General features: G+C 32.3%; 4 protein-coding genes across 8 annotated transcripts; 2 read left to right on the top strand and 2 right to left on the bottom strand.

Moving 5' to 3' along the window:
- The first annotated feature begins 70 nt into the window (after positions 1–70).
- Positions 71–2164, top strand: LOC106715387 (DNA repair protein RAD51 homolog 3-like). Of its 2 annotated transcripts, XM_014508673.2 has the most exons (7): positions 71–166; positions 247–377; positions 600–706; positions 1076–1242; positions 1427–1555; positions 1772–1963; positions 2084–2164. In XM_014508673.2, exons 1-7 carry the CDS (start codon positions 122–124, stop codon positions 2111–2113), a joined length of 801 nt encoding a protein of 266 aa, XP_014364159.2. In that variant the 5' UTR covers positions 71–121; the 3' UTR covers positions 2114–2164. The 2 variants fall into 2 exon arrangements, with proteins under 2 accessions (XP_014364159.2, XP_045538055.1); XM_045682099.1 differs by lacking the exon at positions 247–377 and having other exon boundaries at positions 72–166.
- Positions 2165–2243: 79 nt separating this feature from the next.
- Positions 2244–12957, bottom strand: LOC106715484 (annexin B9). 4 transcript variants are annotated; one of them, XM_045682097.1, is made up of 8 exons: positions 12865–12957; positions 12562–12603; positions 11825–12001; positions 8527–8731; positions 6119–6348; positions 5001–5097; positions 3727–3908; positions 2244–2385 (listed from the first exon to the last, which is right to left on the bottom strand). In XM_045682097.1, exons 2-8 carry the CDS (start codon positions 12589–12591, stop codon positions 2335–2337), a joined length of 972 nt encoding a protein of 323 aa, XP_045538053.1. In that variant the 5' UTR covers positions 12592–12603; positions 12865–12957; the 3' UTR covers positions 2244–2334. The 4 variants fall into 4 exon arrangements, with proteins under 4 accessions (XP_045538053.1, XP_045538051.1, XP_045538052.1 ...); XM_045682095.1 differs by having other exon boundaries at positions 2336–2553; XM_045682096.1 differs by lacking the exon at positions 2244–2385 and adding an exon at positions 2704–2854.
- Positions 12958–15013: 2056 nt separating this feature from the next.
- LOC106715495 (protein Pixie) lies at positions 15014–20413 on the bottom strand. The gene is made up of 12 exons (XM_014508794.2): positions 20313–20413; positions 19880–20094; positions 19475–19690; positions 18761–18968; positions 18468–18654; positions 18163–18284; positions 17880–17980; positions 17536–17713; positions 16596–16717; positions 16109–16305; positions 15487–15721; positions 15014–15165 (listed from the first exon to the last, which is right to left on the bottom strand). The coding sequence occupies exons 2-12, from the start codon at positions 20090–20092 to the stop codon at positions 15118–15120; spliced, it is 1827 nt and encodes a 608-aa protein (XP_014364280.2). The 5' UTR covers positions 20093–20094; positions 20313–20413; the 3' UTR covers positions 15014–15117.
- A 326-nt stretch (positions 20414–20739) lies between these two features.
- Positions 20740–21950, top strand: LOC106715453 (copper homeostasis protein cutC homolog). The gene is made up of 2 exons (XM_045682246.1): positions 20740–21022; positions 21345–21950. Exons 1-2 carry the CDS (start codon positions 20882–20884, stop codon positions 21948–21950), a joined length of 747 nt encoding a protein of 248 aa, XP_045538202.1. The 5' UTR covers positions 20740–20881.
- Positions 21951–24306: the final 2356 nt, after the last annotated feature.

Below are 24306 nucleotides of genomic sequence, written 5' to 3'. Positions count from 1 at the left end.
TTTCTCGCTAACTGTTAAAACAAAAATTCTAAAAGTTCACAAATTCAAGTTTTTCATTTAAAAATTTTAAACTTGACCATTACTGTTTCATTTCTGATGCAAAAGTAAAAAATATTCATCAATGGATACAGGTTTTAAGATATTTAATGCCACAGAAATATGGAAAGTAAGTTTCAAAGTAGAAAGTTGGTTGTATAGATAGTAAATTATTTTATAATTTGTAAATTAATAAAAAAAATATTCTAGCGAGAAACAAGCTTGCCTGCTATTCCAACATTTAGTCAAAAACTTGATAATATTTTGGGAACCGATGGTATTCCACTGGGATCTCTTACTGAATTATTAGGATTACCTGGAACAGGCAAAACGCAGATTTGGTATGCATGATTTGATTATTTAATATTACATTACAGCCCCTAAATCTAATATAAATTCTTGAAAATTTACCAAGTAATTTAAAAACTCAAAACTTTTAAGTCTTAAATTGTTTCTTATTTTAATAATATAACTTCTCATAGTATCAGTATATTGATTATTTATTCTGCTCTCAAAATATGTACTGAAATTTCGTTCAAATCTTTGAAACATTTTTAATTTAGTTTACAATTATGTGCTGCGGTGCAGATTCCTGAAGCACTTGGTGGATTGAATGCACAGGCTTTGTACATAGATACAAATACCAACTTTGTGCTTAATCGATTCAGAGGTAATACACCCAGTGAAACTAACTTCTAGTTTTTTATAATATGAATACATTTTTTAAACCACATATATTGTAAAAGGGAAACCATAAACTTGACGTTAGGCCGTTTATCTCCAGTAGAGCCATTAGGGTAGGGCAAGGTGGGTTGACCATGCAGGGTGCCATGTTCGGGTATAAAGGGGCATCTTTGGAAGATTTCCCCCAACACTAGAAAAAAAGGGGTGCCGCAAAAATCTCACCTGCAGCGCTAGAAAAGCTAAAAGCGGCCCTGCTTATGTCCCCACACCAGAAATTTGCCCAAATTCTGGACTTGCGATAAATCAATCAGATCTATCATTTAAAAAATGTATAATACAAGATAACCCCTTTCAGAAATTCTCTCAGCAACATTATCAAAATGTCAAAAGTTGCTTGATGGACAATTTAATGTGGGTGAAGATGAAGCATTGAAGAATCTACATTATGTTGGTGCATTTGGTTTGGAAAAGTTCTGCGCCTTTATGTATCAGTTACCTAAATTACTTGCAGAAAAAAGTAAGGTAAGAATTATTATATGGATGTAGATAGAAATTGAGAGAATCAGAATTGAGTTTTTGAATCTGTCTAAAATTATCTACTATGCACGTTTAAAACCCTATTCTGAAGATTGTTCCTCACTCGGCGCAACGGGAAACACCCGGAATGTCAGTTATGGTCCTTCAACAAGTATGTGTTTTTTTACAGATAAGGCTAATTATAATAGATTCAATAACGTTTCCGTTTAAAGATGGTATAACAGTGAAGCAGCGGACGGGCTTGTTGTTCAGGCAGATGGCAGAGCTGCAGAGACTTGCTGTTCAAAGACAAATAGCGGTAAACATAATATTACAGAATATCCTAAATTAATGAAATTCTTATGAAATAGTCGCGAAATATTTTTTTTTGTTATTTTAAGAGATGAATAGCGTCAAAGGTAAAATGATAGGAGGTTCTTTCGATTGAAATTGTGAGTAAATTAGTTTGGATAGTCAAAAATTTAAATTCTAACCCCACATGAAGATGAGAACAGGTAGATGTGTTCTATTGTAGGTAGTCTTAACAAATGAGATGAGTACAAGAGTAGGACTGTCAAGTGGAGCAGTTGTAGGGGCTTTTGGTGATGCCTGGGCTCACAGATGTAATACTAGGGTCCTTCTCTCCGCTCCTGATGATCCAGCTGGTGACAGATTGGCACTGTTACTCAAGAGTAATATTGCTCCGGAAGCTGTTGCTCCTTTCAAGGTAGGTTTTATACGAACTACTACCTTATATTGATACATAGGTTTGTGAACAATTTACTGTCATTGAATTACATCGTAGCATTTGCTGTCTCATAGCATTTTTTAATTTTTAATTTTTTAGATTACCTCAGAAGGCATAAGAGATGTTTAATTAAAAGACATTCGGAACATACATAGTTTTATTATTCAATTTTAAATATCATAAACAAAACTACAGCACCAATAAATATATCTCATTTTCACAAAATATCAAGCTTTTTATTCTATCATTTAAACAGTTACACAAAATATAAAGGCAGTTTCACATCGGAACATAGCTTAGAGAGTGCGAGGCGACTCTAAATTAACTGTAGTCTTTATTATGCATTTTTCTTAGGAAACGAGAGTAAGTAAGACGCGTTTGTAGTCCCCTTTCGTATCATCCTGCAAAATATTACATCGATTTTGTAACTTTCTAAATATTTAGAAACATGCAAAAGCTTAAAAAACATACAGTTTAATAGATATTGCTACTAAAATACATATTTCTATTTTGCAGGATTAAGCACATAGTGTGACTAGCACATTCCTGAAGTCACCGTTTAGGTCTTCCTGTAAACAAATATCAAACCAACGCTGTAACATTAGATACAATAAAAACTACACTCAGAAACTGTCCCATTATATTTCAATAAAACGTGCATAAAAAAGCATGAGATTACATAATTTAAATACTCTTAATAATAAAGATTATAAAAAAAATATATTCAAAATGCAATAAACAATACCCGAAGGTATAAAGGTTATTTCACACCAGTAAATATTTGATTTAAATAAAACATTGTTAATATCTCGATGTCTTTTAGTAACACAGTGTGGATAGGAGAACGCCAATCGGACCATCAATCTCCTCCTGAAAAAGGTAACTTTGTAAAGCGAACCATAGAGAAAAAGGTTCACCATGTCCCATGCACTCAATACGAAGCTGTTAGCTACTGTGAGGAAAATTACAATGATGTGAAACAAATAAGCGAAATATACAGATCTTTGTGAACGAAATTTACATCAAATGAACATTAAAGTCCATAAATAAACCTAACATATAGATAATTGAGATTTGTAACGTAGATAACGCTGTTATCCTGACTCCAAATTATTCAACAAGGGTCAACAAAGCCTTCCTGTAATCCCCGGAAGTATCGTCCTGCAAGAAAAATGTACTCTAAAGATTTAATACAAAAAAAATCTTATTTCTTTGAATAAACAAAATTATTAACAACCAAAATCACTAATTGTAAAAACCATAATTAATCACAGTAACACATTCTTAATTAACAAAGTCAATTTTTTTTTGACAATGATAGATCTGTATAATCTATGGTTATGGAGTTTTTTTTTTAAGGTTATTATGAATTTCGCGCCATTATAATCCCTCATGCTAGATAAAAAATATAGAGAATTTTGTCGTATATTGTAATAATGGGTCAGTTTCTTTATAATATTGAGAAATATATTTAAATTCATGCTGTTAATTAAGTACATAAGTGCATCTTTTTGGAAAAAAAAATAACATGCGAGTTAATCAACAAAGAGAAAGAAATTATACTTAGAAAATGTATATAATAAACTAATTTGACATATTATTTTAGCTATGTTTGATGATAGTTAGCAAGACACAGATAAAAAATAACTGATTTAGTATTCATGAATTAAAGTGTTAATGTGCTAAGGAACAAAAATAAAGCATGATCAAGTGATTTCAGTTATAAAGATTAAAAAACTCACAGCAATCCAGGTCTCCAAAGGCTTTCCATATTTATCAAGGAACGCTTGTTTGATGTCTCCCAAATCGATTTCAGAACGGCTCACTACAATTCTGATCAGAGTCTTGTCGTTGGTGCCGAGTCCCTTCATCGAATAGTAGAGACGTTCAGCGAAGAAACCAACTTTGCTCTTCACGCATTTTACTAGAAATAGGATTAATTGTTTTTTATTACACTTAAAATTTTAAACGAAGTTGCCAGTGTTATAGAATCTTTTTAAATTTCCCTCCATTCTTGTTAACCTTTTATAGTTGTCAAAGAATTAAGATTTCGTTTTGAGTGTGTTACTGCCCGGCAATCATTTTTTTATTTCATCTAAAATTTTAATCTGAGTTGCCAGTGTTATAGATTTTTTTTAAATTTCCCTCCATTCTTAGTAATCTCTAAGAGTTGTCAAAGAATAAAGAACTAATTTTGAGTAAGACTGGCAGGCAATTATTTTTTAATAAAATTCCAATTTGTTATTTAATGTAACCAATAATTAATTATTTTAAAATGGAGACACAATTATTATAATCTTTTTATAGATTTTGTGAATCATGACATTAACAATGCCATAATACTAAAAAAATAGTCAAGGTGATACTACTCATTTCCTAATAGGCGTGTATTACGTGGCCTCAGTACTTGCGAACAACAACGCTTTAAGATCAAGTTACGATAACAATCATAAACTATGCGTTTGGTTACATTTTTAAATTGCACAAGTATTTTTCATATTGTAAAAATTAAACGATCTATATAAGCCTAAATATTGACATTGAAATATTTTTTTCTTTACGGTTGTACCGCAAAATTTAAAAATCAATACGATGATTAAATTAGGAGTTACATAATTTATTAGAAATTAATAGACAATAATATTATGAACTAGCTTTTTCCCGCGACTCTGTCCGCGTGGAATAAAAAATAGAAAACGGGGTAAAAATTATCCTATGTCCATTTCCTGGTTCTAAGCTACCTGCCCACCAATTTTCAGTCAAATCGATTCAGCCGTTCTTGAGTTATAAATAGTGTAACTAACACGACTTTCTTTTATATATATAGATAATTGCAGTCAACAAACTAATTAAGTGGTTAATGAGTATTAATATAATAATATTAAAAATAACAATAACACGTTTACGGTTTGGAAAAACCATTTCTGAAATCGATTGCATTGAATTAAAAGATTTTTTGAACTACCTTCATATTTTAAAGTGTATTAGATACATGATAACGAAAGTTATAACTTACCAATAGCTAGCATTCCCTTCTCAATGCTTCCAGAGAATTCTTTCTTGATAGTTTCTTCAATATCTTTGCCGGCCAATGCTTCGTATTCTGCGAAGATCTGTAAATTTGTTTAGTTTTTAACTTGAATAATACTTTATCATTTGTAATTTACTCCTCTCTCCGAGGTCATTTAACGTGAGTCAGCGAAATGCATTTGTAACGGTTTTTTTAGTATGAAATTTACGTTCTAACTTCACCAATTAAAAACAATGTTTATGACAAGGTTTGGAGAATTTTTTTTGCTACTCTGATCATTTTTGTATGTACTAACTGTAGCTCGCGACTCCGTCCGCGCAGAAATAAAAAAATACTTAATTAGTAGCCTATGTGTTCTCCCAGACTAGATTCTACATCTGTGCCAAATTTCATGAAGATCTGTTGAGCCAGAACTTCTTAAATCTTGGCCTTGGCATTTATAATATTAGTAAGATTCAAAGATTCGTAAATAAATTAAATTTAAAATATTAAGTTATTATCAGTTAGGTTTAATAACTTGTTACAATGTTTTTGAACTTTCAAGGTCATCAGCATACAATTCATAAATATTTATAGTCTGTATTTTTGAATATTAACACAATATTGTGAGCTCAGTTTATAGAATTGAACACGTCATCGCGCAATATGGCGTCTTGTATGCGCCAACACATGACTAGATTCGCAGATTGATTGAATCAAATAACTAGTTCAAATTGATTCATTTTAGTTATTGTTAGTGCTAGAAACTATTGGAAGTGACGCCATTTCTGTTAAAGAGTTGGATCATTTGGTTATAAGAACATCGAATACATTAAATTGTGAAGTTGCGATCGGATTTACGTATTTAAGCGTTTATTTATCTACGCCTCCGTGAACCAGCCTTCTAAGATGAAAATTATTACCAATAGTCACTTAATATATTTAATGCTAATAAATTGTTGCGCAGGACCGATCATTGTGGCGATCTTTGGGGGAGGCCTATACCCAGCAGTGGGCGTAACGAGGCTGAATGGATGGATGGATGAAAATTTTTACGTACAAAAGTAAACTTGAAGGATTTGTGTTACTGAATGTGCTAAAACAATGTTCTTTTCTCAACATACCTGTCTCAGTTGTTGATAAGAGCGTGTGATAAGAATGGAGTTGAAGACCGACTCATCAGTGCCCCATTGTCCCTCCCCTGCGTTAGCCAGCGCTTCGGCGTCGCTCTTTGCCCCAGCCTCATCCACACCCTGGTTCTCGTCGCGGTTGGCCATGCACAGTGAGACGCAGAGACGCTTGAAGTGACCAGATGTGTCACCCTTCAAGTCAGATTCTAAGCTTTTGCCGTACACTGTAACAAAAGTTACACTATTAAAATCAACATAATGAAAACTAGGCCTAAGTTTGGTTCTCTTCTGCTTCCCACCCATTTCTCGGACGGAAAGGATGAGAATGGGAGTCGAATTTGGCGGAGGAGGGGACGCATAAAAAGGGAAAATATCGTCTTTCTGTGCACCTTCTCTCTTGTCTATGTGGAGCGGTCACTTCGCTATTTTAACGAATTTAATTGACCGCTTGTTCAATATCGAACGAAGGTGCTAGTAAACGCTACATTATTACAACCATTTTCGATTGCATAAACTGATGGGATATAGTCTACAATTGTATGGCCACAAGGCAATCCTTTAGAGTGTTTAAGTAACCTTAAAGCGACTCTGAGTACGGCAGATAGTGCAGTAGTAATCCAAACATCCGTCTTGACTTCATTGAGTAAAAACAATAATAATGTCTAGTAAATTCCGACCGTGTACAAAACAATTAGAATAAAATTTCCTTAGCTTCACGGAAGCTATGTTGATTCCCATCAGACAGTATTAATTACGGTAAAATTAAAAAAAATATGTAAATTGTAGCCTAATCGTGCATTCATTATGTTGGCCACACCTGTAAGAGGACTGTGTTGGGAGTGTACGTAACTTAATATGCAGGACTAGCCCTTCTATGACCTAAAAATAACTTGTGTGTTTTTATTTGAATTGAATTAGATAGTCGTGAGTATTTCTAAAGCTTTTGCGTTCTTCTAATGTTACGTGTCATGTATATTTGGAGTTCAATGAAATCGGTTATGTCATCCCGCCCTTATGTCTTTGTTCAAACTATTCAGTGGCATCTTACCTTAATAAATAAATAGACGTGATCTTAAGCCTTGAGGCAATCTTTTATCTTCATTGTATTCAGAGAATAGTAATTGTAGATACTGGTTTAATAAATGGGAATTCACATACTATTGTGTGTACGAATGAACTTGTTCTATTTGTAAAATGACTGGTTTTACTTTGAAATTCAACTGCATTAATTTTAATGTCGTCTATTTTGACGTTGTCTCTTTTTTATAGAGATAGATATGGCAACATATGTTTGAACAGTGGAAAGTCACAGTTCTAGACGGTTTAGCATTTTAAATCTTATCGTATTAACATATACCGCAAAATGCAAGCTGTAACTGCGGTTGGATAGAAAATACTAATGTGCAAATTGTAATGCGATTCTGTTTGTCTACTTGAGGAATACACGTGATGTAAAACATATACAGTTGAACCAGAATAAACGAGATACCTCTAAAAGCGAGAGTCATTGTCTGGTCCAGACGGACAACCTCCATAAGCGAAAAACTCGGGTTAGAGTTAAACATCTATAAAAATAAAAATCTCTGTAAAAAGAGAGAAAAATATCCTGAATAAGCGATCCCTTAGACTCTCGCTTATCCTATCTTTGTTTTTTCAAATATAATGATTGTTTTCCATTCTCGAAATATACAAAAATCTTGTGCCAAGATAAGTAGTTGCCAAATTGAGTCTATGGATTACTTTAGTAAATGTATAGAGCATTTATTTCAATTGTTTTATATTACTTTTTTTATTTATCTCGCTACTAAATATTTAGAAGACTGGAATAACGAATTCAAAGATTTGACCTTCAAAGTTTTTTGTCTATTAACGTTTAAGGTAAAATATTAAACGAATATGTCCATGAAAAAATGGTTTACGTACGCGAATTGTTTGGAATGTAGAACGCATGGCAGTGTTTTAATCGTGCAATTACATATGTACGATGTAGTCACGCAAGTACTGGAAAACACGTACAGTCAAGAAATTCTCTATTCACTTTGAATCGAATATCGTTCAAGAAAATGTTACCATAAGAGCGATAATTAACTACGTATGTATGTTGCTGTGACTAGTGTTCGGCGTCAATTGACATTTCACCAGGATGGGTAGGAAATAAATGTCCTCGACTGTAAATATACGAAATTCCTTCCAAAATCATCTGAAATAACAATGCTTAGGATTTGTATAAATGAATCTTATGACCTCTGCCAGATTAGCGACCGCAGTAGAGGTCAAATTAATTTACAATTTGAAGCAATTGTCAAATTCTCAGACTCTTGATAGTTTATTTTGCAGTCTATAATGTAGAGCACAGATAAATAATCACCTCAATGAACCGGGTAAAAAGAAATTTTACTCACACTGCTCGTAGAAAGCTGAGATTGTACGAATGCCGTAGTTAGACAACGTGCAGAGAATCTCAATGATGGCCTCCTCGTCAGTGCCCAGTCCGGAAACGGCGTCGTGCAACTCCTTGGCGTAGAAGTGGGGCAGAGGAGTCATCAGAGCAACTATCACATTCTCCAAGTTACCAGTCAGTTCACTCTTCAGCTCACTGATCAGATCCTAGAGGAAAAAAAAAATATTGATGCATTATTTTCAATTTAAAATATTATTGTGACTTTTTTTTGTAACGAACTCGTCGATAGATGGCACTTTAAAACAATGCTTTTGAATCAAGGAGACTTTTAAATATTTAAATAAGTGTGTATTTGATGAATGAATAGTGTTATTCTAAAAAAAAGGTGACTATGTTTTCGTTATTAAATTCTTTAAATTACCCAACATATCTAAGATTAAAACATAAATGTTCAACAGTGATCGGAAAAAATGCACAATTTGCTAAAACGTCAATATCGTAAAAGCTTTTATTGCGTGAGACACGAATAGATTCATTTTAAGGAATTAGGTCGGCTGTTCATTCATATTACGAGTATACCACTAGACAGCCAGTAGTTATATTAAATAAACATTCCTATTTATAAGTGAACATAGTAAAAATTATAATGTACCTACAATACTTAGTACACAGTACAGAGATTTACAAACTTTTTTATCTCGTAGACCTCTTACAAATTTTACTATCAATAACTTTATTTCCAATATCGTAGACCCCTAACTGGTCTTCCGTTGACCCTACGAAGTCCACCGAGAATACATATTAAATCACTGGTCTCGTAGACCGTAGTTTAGAAACCTAATTTTATCGGTTCAAGTTATCATTTATATATCCAAAAATGACAAATAACTACGCGTTCAGTATTTTAACAACGGTCGAAACTAATTTTTAGTAACCAAAAACTATAGCCTTATATATATCCGGTGTCCCACCCTCCATCAGGGTGAGTGGGACTGGTATTATTTCGTGAACGCGGCCCCTCGCTCACTCATGTGAGTCGAAACTAGTCGGTGCCGACACCGGATATACATATATACGTGAGTGTTTTAGCCGTTCCTTTATAAGTTAATGATAATGCTTCACGAAAGTTTGAATAATTTTATAGCCTTACATTTTAATTGAATGTCTGCTGTAACATAGTTGAACACTGAACATTATCAATATTTATTTGAAAACTAGCTTTTACCCGCGACTCCGTCCGCGCGGAATAAAAAATAGAAAACGGGGTAAAAATTATCCTATGTCCGTTTCCTGGTTCTAAGCTACCTGCACACCAATTTTCAGTCAAATCGATTCATCCGTTCTTGAGTTATAAATAGTGTAACTAACACGACTTTCTTTTATATATATACGAGTAGATGTTATGTTCAGTGTGCAATATCTTAAGAACATACTATGTAAAAGATATGTGATGGAAATAACAGTATAGACAGAAAGTAAATAAACTGATAAGATATCAAATGTTATGAAGAAAACAAGGTGATTAGTTTATGACAATATATCACGTTAATGGTTTAATTATTTTTAGCATTTATTTTAATTATTGCAAGTATTGAAATGAACGCAATCTGTATCGTTTTTATTAAGTTTTTCGAATGAAACAGTTTATGAAAAAAATCAATAAACCCAACTGACTGCTGTTCTATGGCACTTAGAAAAAGAAAACTAGTCGTATAACAACTCACTGACCAAAATCGGTTCAACGTGAGTTTCACCAAAAACCTCCGTTTAAAACATATTCTGTCTTTTTCTGTTCTTATTCATCTCTGTCTTGTCAAAGATAATGACAGGGATGACGATATGTTTTATACAGAGATTTTGTCTCAGCAAAAAGCGGTCAGTCAAGACCGTCACAAAAAACTCGCATAAAATTTATTACAAACGCAAAAGTCCCTCTTGTCAGTCAGGTATTAAGGCTTTGATAAAAATAATTTATCGAAATAACTATAAAGGACAAAGGCAAAGGCAAATGATTGTTACGATAGTAAAGAGTTGGTCAATTTTTTTTTATATTATAAGGTAGCGTACGAGTAAGCGTCCACCTGAGTTCGCCGAAACAGCGCAGTGACCGATGCCCATTGACTACAAATTCAGATGCGTTACCTACCTTTAATGAGCCATTAACAATATTTTAAAATACGAAAAGTTTTAGTAAAAATTACTATATTTCAAGGTATCAAGGGCACATAATTAGAAGCTATTAGTAATTTAAAAAAAAACAGTGCGTTGATTAAGATGGGAAATGATTCACCTATGACTAACACTTGAGGCCGCAATTTGCTTACGTTAAATGTTCAAGGCCCAACTAAACAGGTAGATAAGAATCTTAAATGACTCGTGACTAGACCAAGGTTTAGAGATGCGGATTCTCTGAGTTTGTTTCAATTTGGTATTCCAAATTATGTCCTAAAATAGCATTGTCTTAAGCGCCAAAAAAGTGCTCCGATTTTAACGAAACCCAGCTTAAAAGACGCAGAAAAAATCCCTGATTTTCAAAAAATTTCGCTTAAAACAAATAGCCTTTCACCCCTCGATATGTCTATTGACAGAGATACGTGTTTTAACTTTCTTAGAAGATAGTAATATACAAAAAAAATATACATAAAATCTTAGCATCCGTATTTCAAAATGATCCTAAACTTTAAGATAACATCTTGTTGTTTTTTTTTTTAAATTACAGTCGTATGTGACGAAAGGTGTAATGGCTGACAATAAGATAATGGAAAGGTGTTTAGAGGTTAAGAAACAGATAAACAGAATTACTTAAATAACGAGTAAGTATGCTTGATAACATATATTTAAAAAGACGCTTTAATGTTAAAAACATAAAGGATAAACAGCATTGTGGGAAACCAGTTTTGAATGTTACTAAAAATAAAATTCGATCTGAGATTTAATTGCCATCCCTTAGATAACCTTGAGGATAACATCGAAATACGTATTGTAAACAATTTTTTTTTTACCTCAAGCTGCAATAGTTTACCTAAAGTTATACGTTTTAAATAAGAATGTAAAGGTATATAACCTCGATTTGCCAAAAACAGATTTTAACAAAAAAAGCTATACTTAATATAATTAACTTAACTCGGAGATTAAGAATTAGAAATAAAAAAATATCTTTCAATGCCCCTTATATTTTCGATTCGATTATTATGACGTCACAAAATGGCGTTGGTTCATTCAAATTTTTATTTGAAACGAATTGTGTACCTACGTAAATACAAAAAACTGCAATTTATGATACTAATTACTAAACTTACCTTTCCATAGTTAGTCTTGAATGTTTCTGCGATCTCCAAACGTTGTACGATACCGCGACGGCAAAGGACGTCGATGATGGCTTTTTCGTCTGTGCCGAAGCCCTTCATCGCCTTCCTAAGTGTCTCCGCATCTGCCGCAGGGTCGAAGGGCTCCGCGGGGTACACCGTGGGGGTGCACTGCGGACAAAACAAGCATGTATACTCTTAGTCCTGGTAAAAACCTAAAACTAAATAGATTCCTATTCCCACATTGTTTCGTAGTTAAATGTAATTTATAGTTAGTCTTGGCTTATATTAGGATTTCCATATTATTAGAAACCAGACTGTGGTAAACACTCTTTAGTAAATACTTTTAACTTAGAGGAAAATGTACAAATGCCCAACAAAAAACAGCTTGAATAAATAAACAAGTAAAAAACTTGGCAACTTGTCACCTGGTTTGTATTACACACCGGTTGACTGCCGTTCTATAGCATTGTTTTTAGGCAAAAAAAAATTCTGTCATACATAACTCATGCCTACTTTTAAGTGATTTTCCTGGTACAAATAAAGTTTGTATATAATAAATTACGATACCATGAACCTAAATCTCATGTACAACCTGTTTACTAAGTACCTTGGTAAATAAATGGATAGCGTACACCGCTAACCTTGCTCCGGAAAGATGACATCATCACTTCAGAATCGATACTATGGATAGCTATAAGTACGACCTTACATGTAGGAGGAAAACTTACCTTGTACGGGTAGTATTGTTGGCCACTCATGGTTAATATTTACTGAAACAATAGAAAAAAAAACTATTGTATTTTATAAAAATTACACCCAGCTATAAATTATTTGATCCCTCTAAAAATAAAATCCATTGCTGTTAACGTGGACCGGCATTTTACCGCTTAGCAAATAACAAACAGACGACGCCCGATTAATAATCTTTTTACGACTATATTCAACATAATAGCTAATAAAGTCACTAATATTCACATTAAGATAAATGTTTTTATATAAATTAACGTATAAATCAACAAATTATACGTACTTTTTTTATAATTTCAGAGACACACCCAACCGAATTACTATGAAGCGTAGTCCGAAATAAACACGAAACGCAACTGCGGAGTGACTGAGCGGAGGTCGGTCACTCTCGGCCCGTTTTGTTCGCCCTCTCACTCACTTGCATAATTCAGATATTGCAAACCTTTGGAAATCGTTGCGAAAATCTTCAGTGTATTGGTTAGTGTGTGGGATCCCACTGACGAAACACTAGTCAACACTCATTTTCTTTGAAAAAAAAAACAGTGATATTAGTCAATGTAAGTTTTAATACTAGTATTGGAGTGTGTGAGTGAATAAGGTAGAGCAATTTTACCGTGATTAATATGATTGAAAGAAATGAATACATAATAAACCTCGAATTCCTCTATCAGTAATGAGATTTTAATAAATACCGGTTCATTTTTCGCCAGAAAAAACTAACCAATTTTTCTAGATTATGAGTAATGTGTATTCTTACATCTTGTGTAAGAAATTACGCGTTCTACCAAAATTTAACTGGGTTTTGATTACAGTGATTATTTGTATTTATATATTTTGTAGTTAATTTTGTAAGAGAAGTAAGGAGATGAAATTATACATTACCATATGTACGAATGTCAGTGCAGTAGAGTTCTAGGGTGAATCCTAAAATTTCCTTCTTTATTGAAAAGTTTCGTTGTCTAAAACTTGAATGAATCAAAAGTTGTGCACCTCTGATACAGCCACGTCGTAATCGCGGCAGCGATGATGTCATCGGGCGGGCGACGCTACGCCGCTGTGAGCTGAGCCCTAAGACCGAGACCGGCGAACATTGGAAAGCCGGCAACTACGTTATAAGAAAATCAAAACCATTTTAGACTAAAGTTAGGCTTCAAAATAATTCTTTCCCAAAAAATTATATTAATTCCAATGAATATTCCAAAAATAAGTTTATAAAATAGATTTTTGTGTACATTTTACAATATTTTGTACCAGATTGTACTCAAGTAGGTATATTTGAGTTTGAACTTGTTTTGTTGTTTTTCTACATCTGTGCTAAATTTCAGGATACGTTGAATCGTTCTGGAGATACTTTCTAACATATATCCAAACTTTCGCATTTATATTAGTAAGATATTCAGAGTTCACACTCGATTAAATCGCACGATCACAAAAAAATACCCAGTCTTACTATGAATCGTCGGGTAGTTTTCCTGTATACGTCACCATATAAATAGACGTATTGATGACGAGATCGATCTTATTTAGTTTTACTATCATAATGACATCATCTTATTTAAAGAAATAATGTCTTGGAAGATGAATCACAAATTACTGTCATTCAGTAGTTTAGTGATTAATGTAACATTAACGATAGTGATTGTATTTTTAAGAACAACTCATCATAAATTTTGTAAACAACTTGGTTGGTAAAAGTTCAGTTACAATGCAATAAAGAAGAAATCCTTGGACAAGAAGCGTGAGTATTTTACCAGAAAACAAATATTAAATGTTACTCGCAACTTCGCCAGAGTAAAATAAAAAAAAGAAAACAAAAACTACTTTTAAAAGTACTTTCGCATAAATCAGCTACCTTCCAGTAAATGTCTCGTCAAAATCGATCCAGTTGTTTCACAGATTATCGGGAACAAATGTAGATTTGCTAACAGTCTAAATCTTACAAATATAAATGCGAATGTTTAGATGGATGGATGTTTGTTTAGTATCTCTGGAGTGACTGAACAGATCTTGATGAAATTTGGTACAGATGTAGAACATAGTCTGGAAGAACACATAGGCTACTTATAATTCTACTTTTTTAACCGCATGGAGTCGCGGGCGACAGCTAGTATTTTATAAACAGGTTTTATATCATAGTGAACGCAAATTTATCACATATAGGCATAATTTCTTTTTTTTTTATTATTATTTTTTATTGTTTAGATTTAAACTATAATTTGGTTTATAAATAATACTTCAAAAATTTCGCATGACAAATTATAATTTTATAACTTAACATAGTTTAGTTTTATTTATATAAAATAATACAAGCAATGATAAATTTCCGAGTTATATGACGACAAAAAGTGAATGAAAAAGTGAAAGTGAATGAGTTTATATTTATATGATTATTTAAATAGGTAAATAAGCAGACAATATTTGTATAAAACTGATTTAATTGCAATTATATATTCATTTTTAATAAAATGTAAATACATCGGTTGCGGGACGTCCAGTACAATTGTGACATTTTACTCCGGTTTATGTCAGACAGTAGTTTAATCCTCCAAGAAGAAGTACTGGCCTGCTCTTTTCTGTTCCATATCCTGAAATATAAAAAAAATATAATAAAAAAACCTAATCTACAGTAGTGAGATACTAAATAACATATTTCTTTAAAAAGTGAATCCAATATCAACCCAACATATGGAAAGTTATGTCTTTTAAGAGTTACTGTTATGTAAAAAAAATAATCATCTTTTAGGCAGAAAAAACTATAAATAATATAATAAATAAAGAAACCATTGGATCAAGTAATTAATAATAATAAAAAAAACATTTAACATAGTGAAAATTGTATTAATAAAACGGACTATAATAACAATTAACATCACTGCAGTTAAAATAGAGCATAACAAAAATCTTACCTTTACAGAGGCATGTTTATTGATCCTAGGCCGGAAGTTATTTGGGTCACGTCTGAATGTAATGCCTAGAAGCTCTAAGAATTTATTCATTCCATTTAACAAGGACTGCGGTGCGTGGGCCGTCGCAAACGAAGATGGGGTGCCTTCAAATACTATCACCCGATCAGCAAGGTATGTAGCCATTATAAAATCGTGCTCTACCACAAAGCCTGTCCTTTTCGCATGAAGGATAAATCTGTAAAAGTATTATAAAACAAACCTGTATGGAATAATACTTAATCATATGTAAATAAATAAAATCATTGACATTAATTGTCTTGTCTAATTAACAGAAAACAGCTTCTTTTTGCCAAATAATCAGCAACTAAAGAAGTCCAAACAAAATACTGACATGTAAGCAATACTTCGAACCCATTTTCTTTAACTTGCATAAAGTTCATAGAGAGAATGTTGCCATTCATCATTACCTCCCTGGACTTATCCCACACATGTGGGGTCGGTACACAAGTTTTTATAAACCTTAAAGTTTTGGCTTTTTGCGGCCGGCTACCTATCTGTCGCCAACCCTACTTGGGAGGGTAATAAAATATTGCCATTCATTCATTAAACAATAAATTCATACCTCTTAATAACTTTAGCTGCTACCAAACGCTGTTCGGAATCAAGATAAGCCGAGGGTTCATCAATAAGGTACACATCCGCGGGTTTTCCTAAACAAAGCACCAACGCTACTCGCTGCAATTCACCACCAGACAAGTTCTGCACCTCTTGGTCCATTATTTCCTCAATTTTCATAGGTTTCATGACATCAGTGATAAACTGCAATATTGAAAAGGTTGCTAAAATTATTACATTTCACATTGCTAAAAGGACAGACAAAAAAAAAACAAATATTTTCAAGGTTAGCTAATGTAATTAACTTTCTGTTGCATGAGTAGTAAAATCAGTATCACAGAGCAGCTAGCCCGGTGACTGAAATCAGTTTGGGTACTGATAGAATTTATGCAGAAACTGTTTGCTCAAATATGATACATCGGAAAATGTGCGTCATTGCTACAAGGAGGGTTACCTTTACATAATGTAAATAACAAAATTAAATTCAACATTACCTGTGGATGGACATATGCATCTCTTATTTTGTCATGTAACAAGCTTCTGACCAAACCTTGAGACTTGGGGGATATTTTCTGTGGCTTATAACTAATATGCAACTGCGGCAACTGGCCCGAATCTGAATAAACACAATTATATTACTCAGTTTTTACACAAATTAAATGAAAGTAACTTTTACAATAAAAGAACAACAACAAATATGTAACAACATAATCAAAGTAAGCCTCGATTGTTTTTTCGCATTTTTTCTAAATTTTAACATTTTCCTAACAATTGTTTGATGAAATTCGTAGTATTTTTTATGATTTAATTACGTCGTAGTAATAATAAAACTTTTATAAGCAACATTACTCGCAAGTACTAGTAATTGTAAAACGAGGACGCGTCAATATCTACATGCATACAAACATTACCTTCACTACATATCGAAGATTCCGCATGTTTTAAGCACTTTTGAAATACAGGATGGAAAAATAAATCAAATAATTCCGTTCTAGCCATGCTAACGTCTTGAAACTACGGTACCAGTCCATTCAAATACACTTATTTTACATTTAACCTATAACCTCAACACCGAAGCATCGTTTACATTTTTAAGAAAAATTAGGAACTTTTAAATAAAATAACGGAATCAACTGTACTTTTTACATTTATATTAGATTTAGAAATTTAAGAAACGCTATTATATCGCTTTAAAGATTTATACGTCAAGTCAAAAGCAATTGACAGCTTAAAACTTATTTGACACATCGTAAATTCGTGTTGCCACATATGAAACCGTTCGGATACACGTAAAATATTTTTTAAGATCTTGATTGAAAAAAAAAAAACACTTAAACTTAAAAATAACTGCAGAAACAGACGTTATACGAAATAAAATTGTATAATTTTAGACTTGACACAGTGCGAATCATGATTTTTTTTGGATAGGCTCACCTTCATCTGCTTCCAAGTTGCCGGCTAACATTCTGATAAATGTCGTTTTTCCAGTCCCATTTTCTCCTAGTAATACTAAAATTTCAGAGTCCGAGAATTCACCAGGCATCACCTTAAGGCTAAAGTCGCCCATTTTTTTAGACATCTCAGGATATTCGTAATGATTCATTCTTTTAATCTGTGAGAAAATTTTTAGCACTTCAGCATCTTTATAATTCAATCTTTCTTATTACTTTTTGTTATGAAAAGTTTATTTTTTTAATAGTATTTTATTTATTTTATAGTAAAGTATAGGAGAAATATGTTTTTGTTTCTAAGGAAAATTGAAACAATCTGTGACTTACCTCCTCTTCAGTAGCAGACTCAGCAACTTTGAAGACTAAAGATTCAGTTCTGAATCTCATGTTTTCTGTGGGTACAAACCCATCAAGGAAAATGTTTATACCTGTAACAATTATGAAAAAAAGAAATACTCAGTTGTTTATGGTTATATTTTGCTTCATTCGACATCTTATTAATATTTTTGAATTATGAATTACACCTAAAATTTAATTTTTTAGACATAAAAAGTTTTTTTAATAGGACTTTGGACTTATTTACGTTTTTAAAAAACGCTGTATTACATACCTTCCCTAACAGAGAAGGGCATAGTCACAACACCGTAAGCACCAGGTACACCATATAAGCAGCATATAAAATCTGACAAATAATCTAGTACAGACAAGTCATGCTCCACTACAATTATGAATCTGTGAAAAGAAAAAAAAATTGCAGAAATTGGTAAATTTTTGTTATTTTAAACATACAATATAGGTTAATATTTTCGTAGATCTATCGGTGAAAAGTGCGAATAGTTTTGATACTTTCTGAAAATTTAATAATTTAAAGAGAAATAAATTGGGACATTAAAAGATATTTCATTTTATACATACTTGTCTGGATGTATAAGAGAACGGATTGTGCGGGCAGCATTAAGACGTTGCTTTACATCCAAATAGGAAGACGGCTCATCAAACATGAAGATATCGCCGTTCTGAATGCACACCATGGCACAAGCAAAGCGCTGGAGCTCTCCACCAGATAATGCAGCGATTTCACGATCGCGAATGTGGGTTAAATCTAAAACAAACACATCTCTATAGTCCTTTGGGTCAAAACATAAGTTAAAATAAGACCTAGTCATCCCCAACTTAGACTAGACTAAAGTACAAAAAATTAATCTCACCAAGCATTTGACAAATTTCTGCCTGGTTGTTTCTATCATCTTTTTTATTAAGCAATTGTGCCACAGTTCCTTTCACAGCCTTAGGAATCTGATCCACATATTGAGGCTTAATGAGAGCCTTTAAATCATCTTCAAGGATCTTGGTAAAGTAGTTCTGCAACTCTGAGCCACGGAAATGAGACAGGATTTCCTGCCAATCTGGAGGATCCTAAAAACACAGGTCATTAGAAGCAATTAATCATTTAACAAAATACATAATTATTAACAGATTGAATGACACCTATAGACCACAATGGAACCAACATACATAAATAAGGATGCTTCAAAATAATTCTACTGTGTTGATTTGTTAAAAACTAACAAAACCATATGTTTAATAGGTCATAGTTTTCTTTTTGACTGAGCAACAATACATTAGTTGCTTAATGGTATTATAAATTAAATAAGCTCTCATATATAATGAACTCAACCTGGGTAGACAACACACATTTTATAATGAGTAATTGTAATTATGTAACAGTTTTGTAACACAGACATAACTTTTGAACTGCAGATCTATTTAGTGGTATTGCTTAGCTTATAAAGAAGTATAATTACATTTAAAAGTAAAAATATTTTATATATATTTTAAAGCAAATATGAAGCCATGTTAAGTTATCAATTTAATTAATAATGAAGCCAATTAATAGTTATTAATTATAATAATAAACTTACTGAATATCTACCCAAGTTGGGTTTTTGTTTACCAGCAAGGATCTTCAAGGCAGTTGACTTGCCAATACCGTTTTGTCCTACTAACCCCAGCACTTCTCCAGGGCGGGGGATTGGAAGACGATGCAGTTTGAAAGAATTCTTAGAATACCGATGAGTGGTATGCTTCTCCAGATTGGATGGGACGTTGATAATTGTAATTGCATCAAAGGGACATTTCTGTAAGAAAAAGTTTTATTAAACTCTGTTTTTTTTTCACAAGTTTTGTGTCCACCATATATTTATGTAAATGTTTTGATGACTTCTGTGGCTTATTCTGGATGTCTGAACGTCATACGAGTTACGTCAATACGTAAAAGACGTGTACAATCTTTGAAAATATGTTATAAAACATGTTTGTTAACTTACCTTGACACAAATACCACAACCGATACAAAGTTCCTCGGATATTGTGGCTATCTTGTCGTTGGGAGTTACTTCGATGCAAAGCTTGCCCATACGCACCACGGGGCAGCTTTTCTTGCACTCCTGCCTGCATCTTTTAGGCTTACAACGGTCCGCATTCACGATCGCAATACGGGTGAGTTTATCAGTCTCCTCATGTTGTTTATTTCGAGACATAACTGTAAGAGATTAAGTGTAACACCTTAACTTAAATTCTACAGGACATAGAACAAATTATGCAAACTTTCTTTCAATATGTGGCACAAAATTTAGTATAACCTCAATGATAATCAACTGAGAGTAATTGTTTAACGCAAGAATTTTTTTTAAATTAAATTAAATCTACAAATACATATTTCATAGAAATAAGATTTAGGAAGAAAAACTGGAAGTTTACCTATAAAAAGAAACCGAACGAAGGCTAAATTCTGCCTACGTTCGCGTGTCCTTTTAGCTCGTAATGTCAAAAAGAACCAACGTGAGTATAGCAACAATTAAGTGATTTGGCAGATTGATGTAATTTCGTTTAGAAATAATTTTCCAAAAATGGTGCCTTTTGAAAGTTGAAATAAAAGGTAAAGGTGAATAATACACGTGAAAGATCTTATTATTTTCCACCTTAATTCCATGTTTAAAACTCTAAGGAAACAAGACAAAAAGGGAACTTAATTTGACTCGGTGCCTATTTTTCGTTTGTCCATGGTTCCGAATTCCGATCCTTGTTATTTGACATTTGTTATCAGTTGGTTATTCTTATTTTGGCTATTTTGGTTATTCTTATTTTGGTTGTAATTTTGTTAAGTTTATTTGTTTTCATTTCAAAATCAGAAATAGATTTTTAAATTATTGTTTTAACAATCATTAGTGTAGTCCAAATCTTCACACCACTACACAGTACACATATTTTTACAAGGCGTTTAAGGTTAAATAGTAAAAACTTATAACACCTCAAATACTTTCTAAATCATGTTGGAAGTCTGTATTGATAGTTTGGAATCAGCTATAAATGCAATTCACGGTGGAGCTGATGAGTTGGAAGTCTGCAGTTCATTACCAGAAGGCGGTTTAACACCATCCCCAGGACTTGTGAAGGAAATATTAAAAATGGTTATTAATTATTGATTTATAATTAATATAAACATATTGTGATGAATAAAATTTTCATGTTAACCTTTTTAGCTAATTAATCTGCATTGTTTTGTCTTAACTTGTAAATTATTTCAAATGCATTTACAAATTAAATTAATATCTTTCAGATGGATAACATATCTTGTGAAAAACCAATTTATAAAAATTGCACAGAATTTTGTTGTAAAAACATTAAGGTAAATGTAACATTTATTTGTTTAAATGTTTAAAAACTAAATAACATCAGATTTCATAAACTGACAAAATATAACTAAAGTTTTTTTTTTTTTTTTATTTACAGAGACCTAAAGTAAATATAATGATAAGGTGTAGATCAGGTTCTGATTTTTGTTATACAACAGAAGAAATGGATACAATGCTATCAGATATTGAATATTATAAAACTTTAAATATAAATAGATTTGTCTTTGGTGCATTAAAAGTAACTTTACAAGTCGATGAAGAAAATTGTCAAAAAGTTATCACTGCAGCAAATCCTATACCTGTTACATTCCATAGAGCTTTTGATTTATGTATAAATCCTAGTTTTGCCCTAGATAGGATCTCTAAATTAGGTTTTACTAGATTACTAACAAGTGGTCAACAAATGTCTGCTGGTGACCCTAAAGCTATTAATCTGTTACAAAAACTTTTATCTAAAAATGAAGGTAAAATAGAAATAATGCCAGGAGCTGGTGTAAATGCAGATAATGCAAAAGATTTTATCAATATTGGTTGTAAAATTGTCCATAGTTCTTGTAAACAGTCTAAAAAAATAAATATAGGTAATAATTTGTCTATGGGCACATCTTCTACTCAATATATTTATTATACAGATGAAAAAATTGTCAGAAGAACTAAAGAGGTTTTATTTGAAACTGTAGGTGAATATAAAAAGGGAACCTGAAGTTAAAGCTTAAATATTATAAAATTTTTCAGTAAAAAAATAAGTTAAAAACGGTATGAGGAATAGATAGTAGCCGATTCACAGACCTAGTGTATATGCATATTAAATTTCATAAAAATCGGTCAAGCCTTTTCGATTTTGACACGAGAATGCTATATCGATGCGAATGTTTGGATGGATGGATGGATGTTTGAATCTTTCACCAGAACGGCTCAATGGATCTGTATGATATTTGGCATGGATATAGAACATAATCCGGAAGAACACATAGGCTACTAATTTAGTTTTACTTTTAATTCCGCGCGGACGGAGTCGCGGGCGAGAGCTGGTATAAGATAATGATAAATAGGTAATAAGTTATATTGTACAGTATATATTATGTGTTTTCATATATTAAATATATCAAATATTTTTTATTACAAGAGTAAATAACAATTTATTGATATTTATTTTATTTCCTTCCTTTCCTAATTTAAACTAGGTTTATTTTAATATTGATTAAGGAATTAATCGCTAGTTTAAATTGATATTACAATACTTAGATCTTTTACGTATCGATCGATCTATCTATCGATATGTAAAAGATCGATATACGATTGTAATTATCAATTATTCAAGAAAAATTATGGAAAATGTAGAAATGTAATGTAATGAAAAATTCGAACGATTCCTTGTGGTCATAGGTTCGAATCCATTCGATTATTCCTAGCAGTAAGCTTCTAGCTTACGAAATGATCTCTGACGCTGGTCATATATAAAATATTACTAATATTATAAATGCGAATATTGAGATGGATCGATGGATCTCGATAAAATTTGACACAGATGTAGAACACAGTCTGGAAGAACACAGGCTGCTAATTAAGCTTTTTTTAAATACTGCGCTGACGGAGTTGCTGGCGACAGCTAGTATGATATATGAACTTTACTCGCTAGTCGAGTAGTCACAGAGTTAATTTCCTATCCATACAATAAAATGATTCGTTATGAATTGTGATCTCTCAAAGCCTTTGTAAAATACTAGACAGCTCAACAAAGGCTTTGTGAACTTCCCAGCGGCCGCTCGTCATGTTTTATTTCTCTCTTTTTAACCTCTTCATTCCAGTTGGAATGGATAAAGGAATATTAAAGCCAAAGTAAACTTTGATACTACTGGTACTGTGCTTGTATACTATGAAATAATTGACATTGAATAATTTGTACAGTAGTAGTACTTTACTAGAGAAATATCTAGCAATATTAAAAAAAATAATATCCGTAATAACTGTTATATTCAATTTCACTGAAACAAAGAAATGAAAATTAGAAAAAATAATTGTTATTATTAGAAGTAGCTTTACTAAGAAGAAATTCAATCCATTTACAACAGTCAGTTTACATTTCAGTTCCACGCTAAAAATTCTAGAAAAATCAGAATTTATAAAATTGATCACGAGATATATGTTAGTTTGTGAGCAAAAATTAGATTTTGGGATCCTTCAGTTCCTCGAGTTGGAAATGTTCTTTTTTTTCTATATTACACGGTGGAAAACGAGCAAGCGGTCACTCTAAAGAAAAAATTAACATAAAAGTACTCTGAGTATTTTAGTCACGGCAGTGTATTTCTACGCTTGCGATTCTTTTATATGCATTATTTTACGTGAATAAGCAAAAAGACAAAAGGAGGAAAGTTGTAATTAATTTATTAAAAGATACTTATGTTTCAGCATTAAAATGGGAACAAAAATCTTTAATATTTTTCATTTAAATGAAAGCTAAATATTACACAATGCCAGTTTTGTTTACGGCGCATAAATCCGAAAGGCTTTAGCATCTGTTGCTTTGTGAAACACTCCAAGTAAAATAGAAAAACAAAAGTAAAACAAGCGAGCTTTTCAAATTCTGTGACAAATAAAAAACCAAAGAGAAATGTGATGATTTTTGATTGAATTAATTAAATGAAATTGAGGTTAAATTTATGATTAAATTGAGGTTGTACCTAGAAATATACGAGTGAAAAAATGATTACGAATCCTATTAGAAAAAAAAGTGAAACAGTACTTATTATATGCCTCAGGAAAACATACAGCATTGCTTATGAAGACGCATTGTATACTTAGCTTAAATTTCGCGGTCTTTCGCCGTTGACAGTTGGTATCAGCTACGGTTGGTACTACCTGTTCTGTTGCTATTTCACTCGCCAGCCAGGACGAGGCAGCCGATGTCATTTGCGGAGCTCATAGCGTTGTGTACTTTCGTACAAGGTGGTCGTCACTGTACTCAGTAATAACAAATGTTTAATAGCTAAACATTTACTAGTGTCGAAGTTCATAATTCGAATAAAGCATTCTAAAAGCACTTTCTATTGCTTAAGAGA

This window comes from Papilio machaon, chromosome 18, assembly GCF_912999745.1.
Source record: "Papilio machaon chromosome 18, ilPapMach1.1, whole genome shotgun sequence".
Classification (NCBI taxonomy): domain Eukaryota; kingdom Metazoa; phylum Arthropoda; class Insecta; order Lepidoptera; family Papilionidae; genus Papilio; species Papilio machaon.
This window is presented reverse-complemented; position numbering and strand designations above follow the sequence as displayed.